General features: G+C 39.3%; 1 protein-coding gene across 4 annotated transcripts in view; it reads left to right on the top strand.

The window, feature by feature from the left end:
- The window catches only part of LOC136252658 (early endosome antigen 1-like), a 45,984-nt gene that overhangs the window by 491 nt on the left and 26,050 nt on the right, over positions 1–19,443 (top strand). Inside the window, exons 2-6 of one of the 4 annotated variants that reach the window (XM_066045192.1) lie at positions 14–65; positions 6,333–6,375; positions 6,421–6,612; positions 6,658–6,714; positions 6,851–6,967. In XM_066045192.1, coding sequence (XP_065901264.1) covers positions 14–65; positions 6,333–6,375; positions 6,421–6,612; positions 6,658–6,714; positions 6,851–6,967 — 461 coding nt within the window. Of the gene's footprint in view, positions 1–13; positions 66–3,953; positions 4,294–6,332; positions 6,376–6,420; positions 6,613–6,657; positions 6,715–6,850; positions 6,968–19,443 lie in introns of those variants that run through there. The other 3 variants (XM_066045193.1, XM_066045190.1, XM_066045191.1) reach the window with 3 other exon arrangements.

Raw genomic sequence — 19,443 nt, forward strand, 5'->3', positions numbered from 1 at the left:
CCATGTACTTCAGTTAACAGATTTGGCTCATCGGGTTCCTTGACGAAAGGCGATTCAAGTGATGTGTAAGTTATTTTTGTAGCAATAAAGGGACAACTAGAAGGGAACCTTATATTACAAAATATGTGTTCAGAGCACCTGTAAAAAAAAACATGTTTTTTTGCTCACATCTCTGAAACTAACCTGTTTTGCACTCAAAAATGGTTGGAGTCTTATTAGCCCCTTAACAGCGGTAGCTGCCACATGGTGGCATGGCATTACAAATCATGCAGAGAATAAAATCTAACTTTGCTACAAACTGTTCAGTGTGTGCAATAGTGAGATGTGCTAGTAGACATGCCCATAGTGATCCCATTTCTGGGATAACCAGTTCCTGGACTAGTGCGTGATTGTTATGTAATTGCAGTAAGTGTTTGTTACTAAAATGGGCGAGTTAATCATTCTTGTAGTGAAATGTATTAGCAAGACATTACTATCAAATGGTTTGGGCATTAAATGTAACAAATCACAGGTGGCCAGATATGGAATTTTTTTTTAAATTTTAGTCTCACTGCCTGTCTGACCACAGTTGCAAGGCTAGAGGCCAAATGAAGCAGTGCACAGCCACCATTTTATGCCACAATAACAAACTCACCAGTGGGATGTAGGGTTCCACCGATACAGAAAAATAACTACCGATCCGATACCGATACCTAGAAGCAAATTTTCACCGATACAGATACCGATACCGATAATTGCTATACAATTTACAATCATCTCAAGCTGGCTATGTGTGACTGTTCTAGTAGAATATATTATTGTGCAGTGACTGTTCTATTAGAGTATTTCGATCTTTTTCATGCAAACATAGTAAGTAGCAGTTGCTTGATGTTTAGCAAAGCAATTCCTACACCTTTTATGCTAGAATAATACTCAACACTATTTCCAACTTGTTATACCTCACGTTTTGCTAGCATAGGATTTATGATGATAGTTATGGTTATGACGATTGGCGCGAGTGGCTATTAATCGGTATCGGAATACCTGAATAACCGATACCGATCGATACGAAAAGCCCAATATCGGCTCCGATATGATACCGATCCGATTATCGGTGGAACACTAGTGGGATGTGCCTTTTGGGGTTCTGACGAGTGTAGGCCCACTGCTCCTTGTCTTTCCTATGATCTTCAATCAGGCTGCTTGTCTTTTTCATCCAACGAAACCATATTGAGGTGTTAATTTTCCGTATCAACACTTTCTTTCAGCAGCATATTTAGATGCCACAGAATTATTTCAGAGCTGGATTTCAGAAGTGCTTCAGTTCCAGCGCTACTATAAGAGGTATACTAGCTAGATATCTGCAACTTTGCAATTAGGATCCCGTCTATGATAGATTCATGACTACACCCATCAAATAAAGATCTAGGTGGACTAATAGTGAAAGAGTACGGAGACCCCACCTCTTAACAATCTAGCTATTTACTTGACTGTAAACAAGATGACCTTACCCTTTATTGGTCTAGCTAGCTGCACACCTCTTGGTTGACTCGAGATACTCTAATACAATAGTCATGTATGATATTCTAATAGAACAGTCACAAGCTACACTGTAGCTAGCTGTGCTACAACAAAAAAACTAAACAAACTAGTATTACTTAACCCTTTGTTTCCCACATACCTTTAACCAAACAATTACACTCTTTGCTTGTATCCTAATGGAGCCACCACCAAGCTCAACTCCATTACACACTAAATCATAGTGATAACTCTTGTATAGTTGCAGGTATCATCACCAAATGTTTAGCAGCACTTCTCTACATAATTATGCACTAGTGGTGTAAATGGGATGGTGATTGAATAATCTAATTAGAAGTATGATGTAATTAAATTTGCAAAAAAGGGGAAATAAATGTGTAAGAATTTATCACAATAGATTCACTCTGTTTATTTACAACTTTTACAAGTTTGCTGGGTAGCTACACCATTCAGGGACAAGCAGAAAAAAATTCAGCACAAAAGATTATTGTGTGATGGTTTTACAAAGAAAGTACTGTCGTGACGTAGATGCGGGAATATATAAGAATACATATCAATGCCTTGTTGTACTAGATCCTTATAAGGAAATTTTTATTTCTAAAGTTTGCTTAGAGGTTACTGATCCAATAAAAATGTATGTTATTATTAATGCTGTTTCTATTCATCTAAAAATAAACATTATCATGAAGTCAAAAAACGTATGGCAAAAACTATTGGTGGGAAACGAAGGGTTTAAAAAATGTTATTTAAAATGAAGTAGGGATCTATGCAATAAAAAGTAGCGAAACAAAAGATGAATGATGGTATTACAGCATAGCTTAGTAGTCCCTACTTTGGCTATAGCAATTACTTTGTTCAATACCAAAGTAGGGACTTTCCCACGGAGCTATGCTGTAATATCATCATTCATCTCTTGCTTGACTACTTTTTATTGCTTACTTCATTTTTAATGAATAAATTTTTTAAATACTAGTACATTGATGGAGATGGGGGAGACGACTCTCTAAGTGTTTTATCCCAGATGTGGTATGGTGCGCACAAGTAGATATACGCATGTGCAATGCCGGAAATGAGCAAATCATGGAACCAGCTGTGAAATACATTACACCGTAAGTAGACTATATAGAATAGTTCTACACAGTGTAAGGTTCCTTTGTAGACGGCAGTGTGTAAACAGTGGAATGGACTACTGGAATGGTGGAATGACTTTTACAGGTTTTGGCAATTGAATTTGTCACTTTGGCAAATGAATTTGTCCTGTTGGCAGTTGAATTCGCAATTGAATTTGTCAATTGAATTCGTCACTTTGAATTCTCAAGATTGGCAGCTGGAGAAAACAAGATGTAGCAGCTGCTACAAGACCTTGTTCAGGTACAACTGTGGCAAACATAGTCCAGCCATTCACTTTTGGATAAAAGCACCAAATTTCTTATGGAGTTTGTGTACTAAGTGATTTTAGAAGGGGAGGCGTGTAAAAAGTCCTTTGGAACCCTGTTTTTTGGTCCTTGTCAATGCAACTATTTGTTTACATGGAAAATAATCAATACCCTATTAGATTAAAGGCTGGATTTAGATGCTGCACTAACAACTCTTTATAAGGTGATAATTCTTCACTACAGCTTCTTCAGCAACATTCACAACTGTACTTTGCCATTAGCAATTGACGTGGTCACTCGTGAACAAGTTAGTTAACTTGCCAGACAGCTATCAGCTTTGCGTACAACCAGCTCCAATTACCTTCTAGTGTCTCAAGCGTAACTCTCCATGGTGAAAATGATTTACTTCGTGATGAGCGGTTGCTTTCTTGATGACAATTTAGATATGATGAATTCTTGTGCCAACATGACAAATTCAATTGCCAAAATGACGAATTCAATTGTCAAAGGGATGAACTCATTTGCCAAAATGATGAATTCAATCACCATAGCGACAACTTCAATTGCCAAAACCTGTATAATGCATACATGTAATGAGCTATAAACTCAATGTTGAAAATTTTTACCACCTGGAAATGTTCAATTTTACAAATGCCATAACTTATACCACGGCTGTGCTTTTGCTGATAACAAGCTCAATACTCCTCCCTGTAACTTGTTACACATGTTATGGCACCTTGCTACCAGTTAAATGCCCACCATGATTACTCCTGTGGCCACTCTCAAACTTTTGCTAGCTCTAAGTCTCAAATGGCGGTTTCTACAAAAGCCAATTTTGTACTGTGCAGGTAACTTGATACGATGAATCGAACCAGCGTAATTGTAAAAAGCTTTCTTCATCACAAAGGTATTTTTCAGCTTTTGCGCTCCACCCAAGTCTTCTTCTGCTAGCTCTAGTGTAACGAATTGATGTCCTGTGGAAGTTTTTGTTTCATTTCCTGGTAGATAAGACATCAGTTAATCGAACCATCACAGTTTGAAACACTAAAGCCTTGAAAACAAAAACTCTATTTAAAAAAAACAAACAAAAAAAAAAAACAGTTACTACACATGTCAACTGCATAAAGTATTACTGTTTCAGTTGAACGCGCAGGAATTATATTGATCGCAACCACTTTGGTGTTTCCTTGGGAGTTTCTTTTGTTATTGCTTTGTTATTGTGACTACAGTATCACCAGTGGGAAGATGACTTGGCAGAGTATAGATTTAGAAAGATGTGTGGATAGAGGTGTCATAAACAACCAGTTTCCAATCCCTGGTGAGTGTAGTATCTATATATCACCCCAGAGACAGGGATCTATTGAGACATGAACAAGGAACCTACAGGATTTAGATACCTGTAAGTAGCCAATGAAATTCGAGTATTTCACCTTACTATGGCGTAAGTGATATATATCACTCAGGGCATGATAGGTGAAAGAATTACAGATCATTCATCCCATTTGTTTTATACACTAGCATTTGATGATTGATTGTGGTTTCAATTGCGTGGGCAAATAGCTCTCAGAATGTCATTCCTATGACATTATGTTTCAACACACACCTGGAACTTTCGATTGTGGGATTGATTTTTGTGGTGTAAAGTTTTTAATACTACATTAAACCTTTGCTGTTGTGGCAGTAAGTAAGTTAATACATTAAGTTAAGTACTTAGGACTATAAGCTACTTACCTAGTTGTCATATTCTTTTAATTTCATTATCTGTTCAATGGCTGACAGATCTCATATACTCCACCTTGTTTTCTAATATACTCCACGCCTTCAGGCACAATATAACATATGCTCAAAATCTAGGTTTATCCAATCGCTATGCATTGTTCAGGTGCAGTGATTTAACGAGCGCAATTATTTTGTCACGTGAGGATGCATAGTTGCCATGGCACTAGTATTATCGCAAGAAAACCAGCTGCTTTTGCAGAGCCTACAGCAGAAACAGCTGTGGATGGGGTATGTAATCTGAGTGTAATGTGAAATAGAGTCTAAAGCAGTTATATGGGCACAATGTGGAGTCTATGAAATTTATAAACCCTCAGGCCCTTAGTAGCGCCCTCGCGAAGACTCCACATTGTTCCCGTATAACTATTATTTATCAATACAATTAAAATGAAGGAATTATATTAGGGATCATGAAAGTTTGTTCAAAATATCACCCAATAACCATCCTCACAATACCTTCATGGCAATTTGGCAGTATTGGTTATGTATAACCAAGCCCAAAAGTGCTTTCAGTACAATCCTAAATGCTTCCATTAGATTGTTAAAAAATTTTTTTTTTACTTATTTTATTTTTTATTTTTTGATGGAATTTTTTACTGCCTGCCTGCCTGCCTGCCTGCCTGCCTGCCTGCCTGCCTGCCTGCCTGCCTGCCTGCCTGCCTGCCTGCCTGCCTGCCTGCCTGCCTGCCTGCCTGCCTGCCTGCCTGCCTGCCTGCCTGCCTGCCTGCCTGCCTGCCTGCCTGCCTGATGCAGATGATAGCTAAGGCTACAGGCTTGATTGTTTCACTGTTTAAGGTTGTTTCAGCCTGACGGGTTGGCATACCACAGTATGTACAAGGGTACAATGCACTCAACATGGACTTACTAGTGTCCTCCTTTGTGTCTGGAATTGGGGACACATGAATCTTCTGTATGTTTCATGGTGACTGCTGAGGCACTTCTCACGCTGTTCTTTGTTTGTATTGCTGTGTAATGGGCTGAAAGCATAGTGTAATGGCCAGTTCACTTAAATTGAGTCAGAAATTGATAGTTGAGGTGTGCGTTCAGTAGAACATTAACTCAGACGCCATACTTTCTTTTGATGTGGTATGCCAGTCATTATCCCTTGTTTCCCTACTTTTTTTCTATGACCTGTAATCAAACTTATTTTTCCTTATGTATCATGCATTTCTCAAGATACCATATCAGCTGCTGCAGTGTAGCGACCTGTGGAAGAGACAAAACACACAAATTAAGTATGTACATAGTTACATAAGGTTACAATAGGTTTGTGCAGTATACAACTGGCACTCAGAAAGAGACGTGCGTATGTAGCTGCAAACAAGCTTAATTTTTGTATGTAACTTGCAATGTAGCTATGTACAAGCACTTTTAAATACGAAGGCGTGATCCTATTGTAATTACAAACAGACTATGTGTAAACATATTATCCTTTCATGTAAACACCAAAATTAATGTAGAATGGCATAATAATAAAACATTGCGTTTTGACGGTACCTTCTATTTGCAGTCCATTAGAGCGTGCAAGTTCGGGATGCTATTATCAATGTATTGGATCACATGATCATTATTAGTAGTGCGTTATTTAGGGATCACATGGTTGTGTATGCATCACATGGTTGTGTATGCATCACATGGTTGTGTATGCATCACATTGTATAGGTTAACAGTTGGATCACATGACCCATCCCTTGCAGACATGCAGGTTAGTGCCAACATGTTACAAGGTGATATTTTATGGCTTTACCAGTTACAGGGATTAAGAGATGCCCTAGACCAGGTCACCATGGAGAAGAACTCTGTGTTGTCACAATTAGCACTTCAAAGGGATGAGATGTCATCTTTAGCCAATCAGCTAGCAGAACAGCAGCAACGACTGGTTGCCATTACAGCAGATAAAGATCATCTGAGCTCAGAGCTGTACAGTTGCCAGCAATCATTGGTGGGTGTGGTCATCATAACATGGTTACCATAGTGATCACCATAGGAAGATAGTTTAGCAGAAATAGAACAATTGAGAAGTGAGCTAAATAGTAAGGATCAGGTGAGTGGATCATGTGGTCTTGTTAATGGACCATGTCACCTTATGCTATCATAGTGGATCATTTAATCTTCTTGTAATTTTACAAAAAGATCACATGATCCAATATGACATCACAAATGATCACCACTACTATTAGGAGTTAGAACATCACATGGACCGTAGTGTTGAGTTGAGTGTATCAGTGGATAAGTTGCGTCAACAGTTGTTCACTTTGTCTGACCCACTGGACTCTGACTCATTACAGGCTAAGCTGGTTAGCAGTACCACCAAGAGTATATAATGGAGAAGGGTTAACCTTCAGTAACAGTGGTGGGGAAGGGTTAACCTCTAGTAACAGTGGTGGGGAAGGGTTAACCTCTAGTAACAGTGGTGGGGAAGGGCTAACCTCCAGTAACAGTGGTGGGGAGGGGTTAACCTCTAGTAACAGTGGTAAGGAAGGGTTAACCTCTAGTAACGGTGGTGGGAAAGGGTTAACCTCCAGTAAAAGTGGTGGGGAAGGGTTAACCTCTAGTAACAGTGGTGGGGAAGGGTTAACCTCTAGTAACAGTGGTGGAGAAGGGTTAACCTCTAGTAACGGTGGTGGGAAAGGGTTAACCTCCAGTAAAAGTGGTGGGGAAAGGTTAACCTCTAGTAACAGTGGTGGGGAAGGGTGTTAACCTCTAGTAACGGTGGTGGGAAAGGGTTAACCTCTAGTAAAAGTGGTGGGAAAGGGTTAACCTCTCCCATTATACTCTTGGTACTACAGATATAGTGTACTTTTCAATGGGATTGAAAATAGATGCTAAAATTCCTCCAGGGGCGTAGGGAGGGGGGGTTCCGGGGGGTTCAGGAACCCCCCCCCCCCCCTGTAAAATTTAGACTTCTGCAAGCAGGATCCTAACACACCATTTAGTGTGGCAGGACAAAATAAGTGAGCAATATAGTGTAATGGCACAGCACAACAATTGATAAAACTTACATTCATCTCTCAGGGAAGGATTTACAGAGGTAACATGAGCCCTCTTCAAAACTTGTTTAAAAGATCGATATACTCTAATAGAGCAGTCAGGTATATACTCTAATAGAGCAGTCAGGTATATACTCTAATAGAGCAGTCAGGTATATACTCTAATAGAGCAGTCAGGTATACTCTAATAGAACATGCATTTAAATATCCATGTCCATATGAAGTTTTTCAGACATTCCAACATTAAATGCAAAACTTAGCATGACCTTATACTGCTATAGCTTTGGTGTGCAGTGTTTAAAGATATAGAGCTCCAGTAATTTATCACTTGTGTTATGCAAAATGAATTCATGCTATGCATATTTGTATAGTTACATTGTTTTGATTGTCATTTGTATCAGTGGATTCATGGCTCCTATACCACAGTGAGATATAACCATCACTTACAGATTACTATATGTGTCTCTATGTGTTATGCTGTCTGTTTCCACTAGGTGACTTTATCTAGTACTACCTTCATCCCAGGGGCACTTAATGCATCATAATTAATGTACTTTTTGCATAAAATATAGCAATTTGCTGAGTTTTAATTTATTAAAATATTGAAAGTCTCTCAGCAGCTGGGGGCTGTGCCCCCAGACCCCTGCTTCTAGTAACTCAATGCTGGTGCTGGAACCCCCCTTCAAAAAATCGTGGCTACTCCCCTGTTCCTCTCAGAAAGCAGCCACATCACACACGTGCTCCATTGGGACACTATAGCTAGCTTCAATATTTCAGTTATCCGTGTTAGGTTGTTCTCTCAACAGTGTATAGTATCAACTTGTTAACAATGTTCCTTCAATGATTTGTAGGCAATACATTGCACTGGTAGCAAGCATGTGGTCTGCTGTTCTGGGTTAATCATAACCACCAAGATGTGTTTAGCTACTACACATTTGTACCTGTAAACTCTTTTCACAAAGATAAGAGCCAGTTCACAACTTGAAGATATTGATCCAGCAAAGTTGTTGGATATTCTGTCATAAGAAAAATTTTCAAGCCTTTGTGTGATGTTGTTACACTCTTGGATGACCCTTCTGCCACTCTCATTCAAATCGTTAAGATCCTTTACATTCCATGTTATACTCTTTACATTCCATACTATACTTTACATTCCATGTTATACTTTACATTCCATGTTATACTCTTTACATTCCATGCTATACTTTACATTCCATGCTATACTTTACATTCCATGCTATACTCTTTACATTCCATGTTATACTTTACATTCCATGTTATACTCTTTACATTCCATGCTATACTTTACATTCCATGCTATACTTTACATTCCATGCATACTTTACATTCCGTGCTATACTTTACATTCCATGCATACTTTACATTTCGTGCTAGGTTCATCATCACCTTTTCAGGAGACACTCCAGTGTTCCTTTTTGTGTAGTAGCATAATCATCATTGAATTTCACCAGAGATAATTTTTGTGTGAGTGAAATAATGCAAAAGAATTCACTGGCAGAAGCAAAATCAGTATCCTTTGTAACTTGTTGTCTTAACAATTCTGTATCTTGCTTCAAATTGCTGTAGTCCTTTTCTGTACTGATGCTATTTATGAGCTTTCTGTAATTTCTATACAGCTGCTCAGCAGCCCCATCACATCACCACTCCACTCTCCCTTGATAGATTCTCTCAAGCCATTCACCTCATCAGCACCATCAGCTTTACCCACCAAACATCAGGGCCTGAACTTCACTACTAAGACTAATACCAAGACTAATACAAGTTGAAGCAATATCACTCCGCAAAGTGCTCTCCAACAAAGAAGGAATATTAGATAAACACTAAAACAACGAGAAGTAAAGCATCATTTTGAAAGCATCATTTTGAAAGCATTCAACAATACCTCTACAATTCTTTTATTGTTAGGAGAGTGTGAGGATGATGCACTCCACATGGGACCCATGCTGAAGTTGAGCTCATTTTTGACCAAAGTGCGAATACATTCAGTGACGTAGCCAGACTTTTTGCCATGCCAGGGCACTGGGCGGGCAAGCCTTTCAACCATGCAACACACATACACATGCCCATCTTCATATGGACATCGATACAGCATTTTAAAAACGTGTATGCATCACTACACATACTTTACCTACACTACTGTATGCATGACTAATGTACTTTATTTAACCTTACTCTAGGTGAACGCTAGCTATTGGCCTTCTTATTCCATATACACATCTCCGTCTTAACTCCAGACTTGGAAGAAACCTTAATTAAAGCACGAGGTGCTTATAGTGTTGTATCACGTGATGACTGCTCTGCAAGTGCCACAGCCTAGAAATAAAAAAAAAGATAATTGCTGACTGAATAAGCATTCCATACCGTTTGAACTATCACTTATTAGTATCTACGTGGCTAGGCAGGTGCTAATTCCTCAAATATCTCGCCTCTATTCTCTGATTCGAGTTTTGACTGTACCAATAGTTACACAAGTTAATCCAATTGTTAACTGTCCATCCCACAATACTGGAAGAGTTAATAATAATCCTTGTCTTTCACTCCTTGTCACAATGCTGTGCATTTTTTTTTGTAATCACATGATCTTGCTTCTATTTATTGCCTCCTATTATTTGTACACAATTGAGTTACACAAAGGGAAAATCCTTTGGATAATCCCATCTCTGTCCATCGACTAGTCAGAGAGAAAGACATTGAAGTTATACTGGTATTCTTGTACAATAATGGCGTAGCTAACTTTTAATCCAGCCCACGTCTTTAATTGCTCAGGTCTGGGTTGCTGATGGTGGGGCAAAATGGTCTGATTCCAGGGCATTGCCCTGGCTTGCCTGGGTTTGGCTACGTCACTGAATGCATTGTCTGTCGCCATACACGGTAGTCTATGGGACAAGAAGGCACCTAGAAGATACGGCCATTTGGAAGTTGACTGGCAGCTTAATACATCTGCTTACCTTTTGCAGGCTTTCTGCAGCAAAGAAATTGCACATGTGTTTCATAAGATCCGTTTCACTGGAAAACAATTATCGTTACCATTGCTTGACACCGTGCCAATTCCTTTAACCAAATTATACATCATGTTTGATCTGTTGCAAGATGCTAGCCTGTCCATTGCCAATGTTGCAAATGAAACAAAATCTGCAGGTATACTGTTAGGCTCAATAATAGCTTGAAAACTGCTTTGACAATAGCTCTAAGCTTATGTTATCAGCTGGTTGATGCCATCTGTGCCATCAACCTGTTCTGTACTCCAATATGACATTTGATGGCCTACACAGTAATAGAATCTGTCTGACTTGGAGTAGTGCTGCTTAGCATCCTGAGGGGTCTTGAATTTCTTCAGCCATGTAATCACCTTAAATCTACAGGCACTGCCTAAAGAAATGCAAAGTGAATTTTCCAATAACAAACTAAATGCTTCCAAGCAGTTCTCAATAACCTCATCATCCAGTCTATTCCATACAGCTATACGTTGCTTGCATGGTAGCGCACTGTAATGATGGTTCTGAGTACTTTAGCTACAGCGCAATTGTATATCAGCCCTGGTCCTGCTGATTAAGTAATAAAATGATAAGTAATAAGGTATCTATAGTTTAGCTATGCATGTGAAAAACCTGTTCTTTGGTGAGAAGTTTCAGCTTGTCCCTTGATAAAATCTGCTGCAGACTCCCACACTTGCATATTCTTGTGGTAGGGCCAATCTTTGCTCTTGTTATGTTGCAATACAAACTGTGTTATTCCTCTGGACACCAGCTAGCACTCTGCACAGCAATACCAGCATTTGTGCTGACTATTTGGGCAGAAGCACACAAACTATCAAAAGGTGAAAGTCATCCAGCAGTCTCGATTGAGTCCCACAAAGGCTCTTCACCAATATTTTCCATTGGTATTGGCACTTTCTTCTTAGTTCTCGCCGGAGTTTCATGTGCTGGGCTTGCACTCTTGGACACTTAAACATATAGCATCTACAGGACTGGACATGGCTCAGTATTTCATAGATAGCCTACAGCTAAAGTAGATCATATAAGCAGACTCTACATGGTCATGTAAGCTAGCGCCCATATACTTATAATTATTTATTGATATTATTGTTTAATGTACCAATTTTAAGCAATTAGAATACTTGGTGTCGATACGGGTTGAATAGGGTGGTGGGGGGGCTGTAGCCCCTGTTAAAAAGATTATCTAATCAAAAACAGCCAAGCTGTAAAAAAAGGTGCGGCCCCCATAAAGGCCATGGTGAAAAAAGATGTGAAATCCAAGGTGGCGGCCAAGAAATGGCTGTGATGGTAGGTTAATGGTTACATTTTAATAACGGCAATTCAGGTGAATTTTGTGCCGCTTGGTCTTGGCACCAAATTCACCTGAATTGTTGTTATTAAAATGTAACCATTAACCTACCATCACAGGCATTTCTTGGCCGCCACCTTGGATTTCACATCTTTTTTCACCATGGCCTTTATGGGGGCCGCACCTTTTTTTACAGCTTGGCTGTTTTTGATTAGATATCACTTCTTTTTGTATTTGTATACTGCAAAGCCGGCCTATGGCTGGCTTTGGGGCTTTTTTAACCCATGTGTTTTTTTCTTTACCACAGGAAGAAGAAAAGAACTTAAAGAAGAATTTTAGTTCTTCAATTATTTTTGATTTTATTAGTAATTATACAAATTATATACATATATTTATTACATGCTCATTATTCCCCATAGGATTTTTTTTGCAGCTGATCTCTCTACTGGGTGACTTGAAATGTAGCTGAACTATATACAGGATGGTTTCTTTGTAGCTGAACTCTCTACAGGTGATTTGTTTGCAGCTAAACTCTCTACATGGTGGTGTCTTTATAGCCGAACTCTCTACATGATGGTTTCTTTGTAGCTGAACTCTCTATAAGGTGACTTCGTCTAGCTGAACTCTCTACAGGGTGATTTTTTTGTAGCTGAACTCTCTGCAGGGTGATTTGTTTGCAGCTGAACTCTCTACATGATGGTTTCTTTGTAGCTGAACTCTCTACAAGGTGACTTCGTCCAGCTGATCTCTCTACGGGGTGATTTGTTTCTAGCTGAACTCTCTACAGGTGACTTGTTTGCAGCTAAACTCTCTACATGGTGGTTTCTTTGTAGCTGAACTCTCTACAAGGTAACTTCTTCTCTACAGGGTGATTTGTTGTAGTTGAATTCTCTACAAGGTGGTTTGTATGAGGCTGAACTCTCTACATGGCGGTTTCTTTGTAGCTGAACTCTCTACAGAGTGATTTGTTTGCAGCTGAACTCTCTACATGATGGTTTCTTTGTAACTGAACACTCTACAAGGTGACTTCTTCTAGCTGATCTTTCTACAGGGTGAATTGTTGTAGCTGAACTATCTACAAGGTAACTTCTTCTAGCTGATCTCTATACAGGGTGATTTGTTTGTAGTTGAATTCTGTACAGGTGGTTTCTGTGTAGCTGAACTCTGTACATGATGGTTTCTTTGTAGCTGAACTCTTTACAAGGTGACTTCTTCTAGCTGAACTCTCTACGGGGTAATTTCTTTGTAGCTGAACTCTCTATATGATGGTTTCTTTGTAAATGAACTCTCTACAAGGTAACTTCTTCTAGCTGATCTTTCTACTGGGTGATTTGTTTGCAGCTGAACTCTCTACATGGTGGTTTCTTTGTTGCTGAACTCTCTACAAGGTGAATTCTTCTACCTGATCTCTCTACAGGGTGATTTGTTTGTAACTGAACTCTGTACAAGTGAGTTTTTGTGGGTGATCTCACTGCAGGCTGATTTGTTTGTAGCTGAACTCACTAAAGGGTGATTTTGCTTGTAGCTGAACTCCTTGCATTGTATCTAGTTTCTAGCTGATCTCTCTACAAGTTGATTTGTGTGTAGCTGATCTCTCTGCAGGTTGATTAATTTGCAGCCGATCTCTCTACAAGGTAATTTGTTTGTAGCTGAACTGTCTATAAAGTGATTTATTTGTAGCTGATCTCTCTGCAGGTTGATTTGTTTTAGCTGAACTCTCTACAGGGTGATTTACTTGTAGCTGAACTCCTTACATTGTGACTAGTTTCTAGCTGATCTCTCTACAGGGTAATTTGTTTGTAGCTGATCTCTCTACAAGTTGATTTGTGTGCAGCTGATCTTTCTACTGGTTGATTTGTTTGTAGCCGATCTCTCTACAGGGTAATTTGTTTGTAGCTGAACTCTGTACAAGGTGCTTTTTTGTAGGTGATCTCACTGCAGGTTGATTTGTTTGTAGCTGAACTCACTAAAGGGTGATTTGCTTGTAGCTGAACTCCTTACATTGTGTCCAGTTTCTAGCTGATCTCTCTACAGAGTGATTTGTTTGTAGCTGAACTCTCTATAAGGTGATTTGTTTGTAGCTGATCTCTCTGCAGGTTGATTTGTTTTAGCTGAACTCTCTACAGGGTGATTGCTTGTAGCTGAACTCCTTACATTGTGTCTAGTTTCTAGCTGATGTCTCTACAGGGTGATTTTTTGTAGCTGAACTCTCTTCAGGGTGATTTGTTTCTAGCTGATCTCTCTACAGGTAGATTTGTGTTGATTTGTTCATTGCTGATCGCTCTAAAGGTAATTGATTTGTTGCAGTTGAACACCCTGCAAAGTGTTTTGTTTGTAGCTGATCACTCTAAAGGGTAATTTGTTTGTAGCAGAACTCTCTCCACAGTGACTTGTGTGTAACTGAATTCTCTAGAGAGTGACTTAATTGTAGCTGAATTCTCTACACAGTGCATGACTTGTTTATAGCTGAACTTTCTTCAGTGTGACTTGTAATGTTCTGAATCTCTATAGTGGTATATTTGCTTAACTCTCCACATGGTGACTGTCTTCTTGCTGAACTGTCTATAAGATTAACTGTTTGCAGCTGAACTCCCTACAGAATAACTTGTGATGTAATAAAATTCTATAATGGAGTAAATAAATTAGCCGAATGCTCTATTAGGGTGACTGTTCTATTAGAGTATCTCGATCTCGCATTTGCTACACGGAGTTGGCTTTCGAATCATAACTCAGTGGTTTGTAATCCGATTCTTCTGTACTACTGCAAGGATTTTCTATGAAGATTATTCCAGCTATACACCGATTTTCAGCTCATTGCTCTAAGCGGTTTGCCTAGTAGGCGTGAAAACTAATACTTTTTTATTCATAAAAATCGATCGCGTAATTGTGACACAGGTTGGGTTTTGTGTCATATCTCCGTGGTCTTTATCTCGATTCCTTTCAAACCACCAAAAGGCACTCCTACGATGGTTACTCCATCTACATAGCAATTTTCAACTCATTCCATGAAGCGGTTTACCCTGTAGGCGTGACAACAAATCGATCTTGTTTTACGCGAATAATCGGTCATAACTCCTGAACCATTCATCGGATTTGTACCAAATTTGATGCTAGGATTTGCCTTTGGACTCCCTTTCTGTGTGCCAAATTTCAAGGCGATCGGAGTACGCGTCTGCTTGTTATAGCAATTTTTGCAAGTGTGCGAAAAGACGAAGAAGAAAGAACGAAGAAAAAAAAACGAAACTTTGGCAGCTCGTATCTCGGAAATGGCTGGTGCGATTTCCTTCAAATTTGGAATGTAGACTCCCTTGGCTGGCGGGGAACTGTGTAGCAAATTTGGTTCCAATCAGATAAGTGATCACCGAGATACAAAGGTGTGAAAATGACGTTTTCGTTCTTCCTGTCAATATACTCACGGTGTGGCGCGCCGGCTTCTTGGGCCGCACGACACACTACCGTGTGTCTTGATGGAGGGATTGAGCATGCAGTGGTGCTGAATGTATCACACCAAATAGCTAACTATAGCTACCTTTAATTCTAACAAAAAGGAAAATAAAGCTCGTAAAATGTCTACTCTACTGTGGAAAGACTACTAATCAAGATGCCAGTGGCTGGCAATCAGCGATTTTCTAAACCTATGTTTTCTCCTGTGCCAGTAAAGGTGTAGTTTCTGCTAATAGCTACTACAGCTGAAGCTAGCTCGCAAAGAGCTTTATGGGCTTTAAACAATAGCACCCTTATTCATTTGATTTTTCCCACCCAAGTACTTTAAAAGGCATATAGTATATTAAAATTATAAATTTAAAAATGAAGTAGGGATCCAAGTGATAAAAGTGCAGCAAGAGATGAATGATGGTAGCTATTACAGCACAGCTCGGTGGGAAATCCCTACTTTGGCATTGAACATAAAATAATTGCTATAGCTACCATGCCAAAGTAGGGAGGAATTTCCCACCAATTCATGCTGTAATAGCTACCATCATTCATCTCTTGTTTCACTACTTTTTATCACTTGGATTCCTACTCCATCTATAATTTTAATATTTTTGTTAAGCATACAACTAGCTATAAATATGTGACTGTTCTATTAGGGTGATTGCTATATTAGAGTATCTCGAGTCAGCCTGCAAAGATGTGCGCTTGCCCAAAAAGGAGCGTGGTCATTGTAGTTTCAATTGATTATTAGAGTATCTTGAGTCAGCCTACCAACTAGCTATTCCATTATGAATGCAGCTAGCATAAAAAGGGTGTGGTCATTGTGGTTTCGATCCAATCCATAGATCGATGATGCATAGAATAAAGAATGGATGTCGGACCTTGTGACCTATCGTGAAGATACAGAAAGCTATCTAGTACTGGTACTTCCATACAGTAACGTAGTCTAAGCGCCTTAAATAATCTTGTGGCATCTATTATGCTGCTTAAAGAAAGTGTTGATACGGAAAATTAACGCTTTGATATGGTTTTGTTGGATGAAGAAGACAAGCAGCGCGATTGAAAGAAAGATAAAAGAAAAGACAAGGCGCAGAGGGCACACACTCGTCGGAACCCCAAAAGGCACATCCCACTGGTGAGTTTGTTATTGTGGCGTAAAATGGTGGCCGTGCACTGCTCCATTTGGCCTCTAGGCTTGTGACTGTGGTAAGGCTATGTTGTAATACCATCATTCATACTTCTTGTTTCAATAGTTTTTAATGCTTGGACCCTTACTAGTTCATTTTTGATTTAATAATTTATTAATACACTACAGTGGAACCTATGGGCACCTCCATTGTCTGGGCACCTCCATTGCAGAGACTGTCCAAATTAGTCATGTGGCTTGTAGTTTATTGACCATAATGAAGTTTGGTTTAGATGAAAGCACAAGGAGGGAGCCTAAAGGTTTCTGTGTACCTGTTTGGTGGCTTGTTTATTCTACTAATACTAACTACCGCTTGGTTGCTAGCTGATAAGTGTAAGTTATTGCACAAATCCAGGTATCTTCACTATTTTAGAGATTATGTGCCATTCCAAAGGTCTATAAAATAGTGAAGATACCGTGGATTGGGTAATAACCAATTTAGACTTTGGCTCATGCGGCTCTGGTCACTGCCAATAACAGGCCTGCCAACCCTCACGGATTTACCGTGAGACTCACGATTTCACTGCCAAGCTCAAGGTCTCACAAGCAGTAGCTCTAAACTCACAGATTTTTCGTTAAGTCTACCAATTCTCACGGATAATCACCATAAAACTGACAATTTCTTTCACTTTCAAGTTCAGCTGCTCAGGCCAGAGTCAAAGCTCTCAGAATTCCCTTTCCTATATAGCCGTTTCCAGTTCTCAGAGGATTTCTCCCGGGTACGTAATTGTAGTACAACTAATAGAGGCAAGATCACGTGATTATAAAGGCGAGCATTGTGGCAAGGATTCGTCTTTGGCCTTCTATTTAATACCGATGCATTGGAGAGTATTTGGAGCAAGATCTGGAGTTGATTTTAAGCGGTCATAACTCTGATCAGAATACCAACCCTGAAGCACTTGGTTTGTATGTCACACAAGAGTACCTGTTTTCCAGGCTGGGTTTGTAGCCTATACAAATAGTATGTACTATGTGTCTGGAGTATTTTATTAGCTTTCAGCCTCTAGGATGAAATTTACACATCTCTGCTAAGTCATCACGTGATATTATAAGCACCTAGTGGCTTATATCAAGAATGTTCCATAGTCCAGTCACGTGTTACAACTTCACAGCACTGAGTATCTGTTTCACTTTCAACACAGTGACTTCTGAGTAAGTACATTTAGTTAGCTGGTGAAATAAGACTCGTGCACACATTTACTGCAGGTCTAGATATTCCATGCATAGATTAGTGATGCAAAACGCTATATTGATGCCCATATGAAGATGGGCATGTATATATGTGTTGCATGGTAAAGGTGGCCTATCTGCCCATTGTGTGGACATAGGGGCTGTTGCAACTTGCTGTGTCTGCCTATAGCAGATACAGTAGTCCGTTCTGGATGTCAAGACCAAGTCTCAAGGGTTTTCTGTTTCCTAGGTTGGCAGGCCTGCAATAATGGCGGCTTTCTTGTTAAAACAACTCACTGGCAGGCTTCCTAGATGAATACAATCATCTCTATTATCCAGCAATGTTTTCTTCACACTCTATAGTATATTCATGTTGAGCTGAATCCTGAAAAACAGCTAAAAATTAAAAATGGATTTTTTCTCAACAGAGTTAACATTTCAGCCAACCAGATGATTGTTGGTAACAGCAAAGGTGTCAACAACAGACATGTACAGTTTGGCTCCATTACAAGTTCGGGAAAGGGCTGTAATGGACACTGAACCTATATGGCTTCTCCATAGGAAAAAATATTATGTCAAACATTTGAACAAAAAGATTTTGGAATATTTTTAGCGGATCAAGCGGTACTACAAATGTCAAGATCGTGTGTAATTGCATCCATGAGTTATTAAATGTTTTTGAGGATTCAGCTCAACGTGAACATACTATAGTGATGATTTCTGATAGCTTTTGTGGCTGGAATCCAGCAAAACACGTGATGCACGTGACAAACGTTTTTGTCACAGGTATCTAACCTGGTATCTAACCAGTTTAGATACCTACCCGCGGGTATCTTTTGGATTTTAAATACCTGATTAACGACCAAAGTTCAAAGCATACTATGCATACCATAGTCTAATGCATTTTACAGCCCAGGGGAGTGACCATGAATGTTCTGTAGTGACTTCCCCTTCTGCCCACTAAACTGCATAGTACTAACTGATAGCAATAACAACATTACTTGTATTTAAATTAGTCACTTTAGCATAATAGGCCAAGAGTTCATTATATTTGTATGGGGAGAGTGTCTAACTGCCAGTATGGCATGTACAAACACTGCTGCAAGTTTACTTTTGATAATATGTATACCTCTAGCCTGATTCTACTAACGACAAAAAAAAAAAATCATTGATAGGTGATGATTGGTGTTCATAAGGTCCAAGCTTTCTTCTAAGAGAAGCCTGAGGTGTTACTTGCAGCCTGAGGTGTTACTTGCAACAGTGTGTTTGCTGAATGTACTACCTTACAAATATTATGAACTAATAGCATTTTAGCTATTCTCGGTTAAAGGTGGACCGATACTGATACGAGTATTGGTATCGATGCTGATACTAGTGGTATCGGATTGGATCGGTATCGGTAGTATGAGGTATAGATATCACCAGTAGACACTCACCACTTTTATTAAACCATCTCTAGCTAAGTTTCCAGTAGCAAATAACTTAGTTGGGCTAGCAAAGTAGCGAAACAAAGCCTTTGTTACTCTTTTCCAAGTATTGCTACAATTGCTCCGTGTGTATTCTAATATATTAGAGCACGTGAATCCTATGTAATTAATGACAGTGAAGTTGTTTCTCAAAGAATAAAGTTTATGACTACTTGGCTTGCTTTTTCATGAAAAGGTTTGGCTGCAAGGCTGTAACAAAC

This window comes from Dysidea avara, chromosome 4 (genome assembly GCF_963678975.1).
Source record: "Dysidea avara chromosome 4, odDysAvar1.4, whole genome shotgun sequence".
Taxonomy (NCBI): domain Eukaryota; kingdom Metazoa; phylum Porifera; class Demospongiae; order Dictyoceratida; family Dysideidae; genus Dysidea; species Dysidea avara.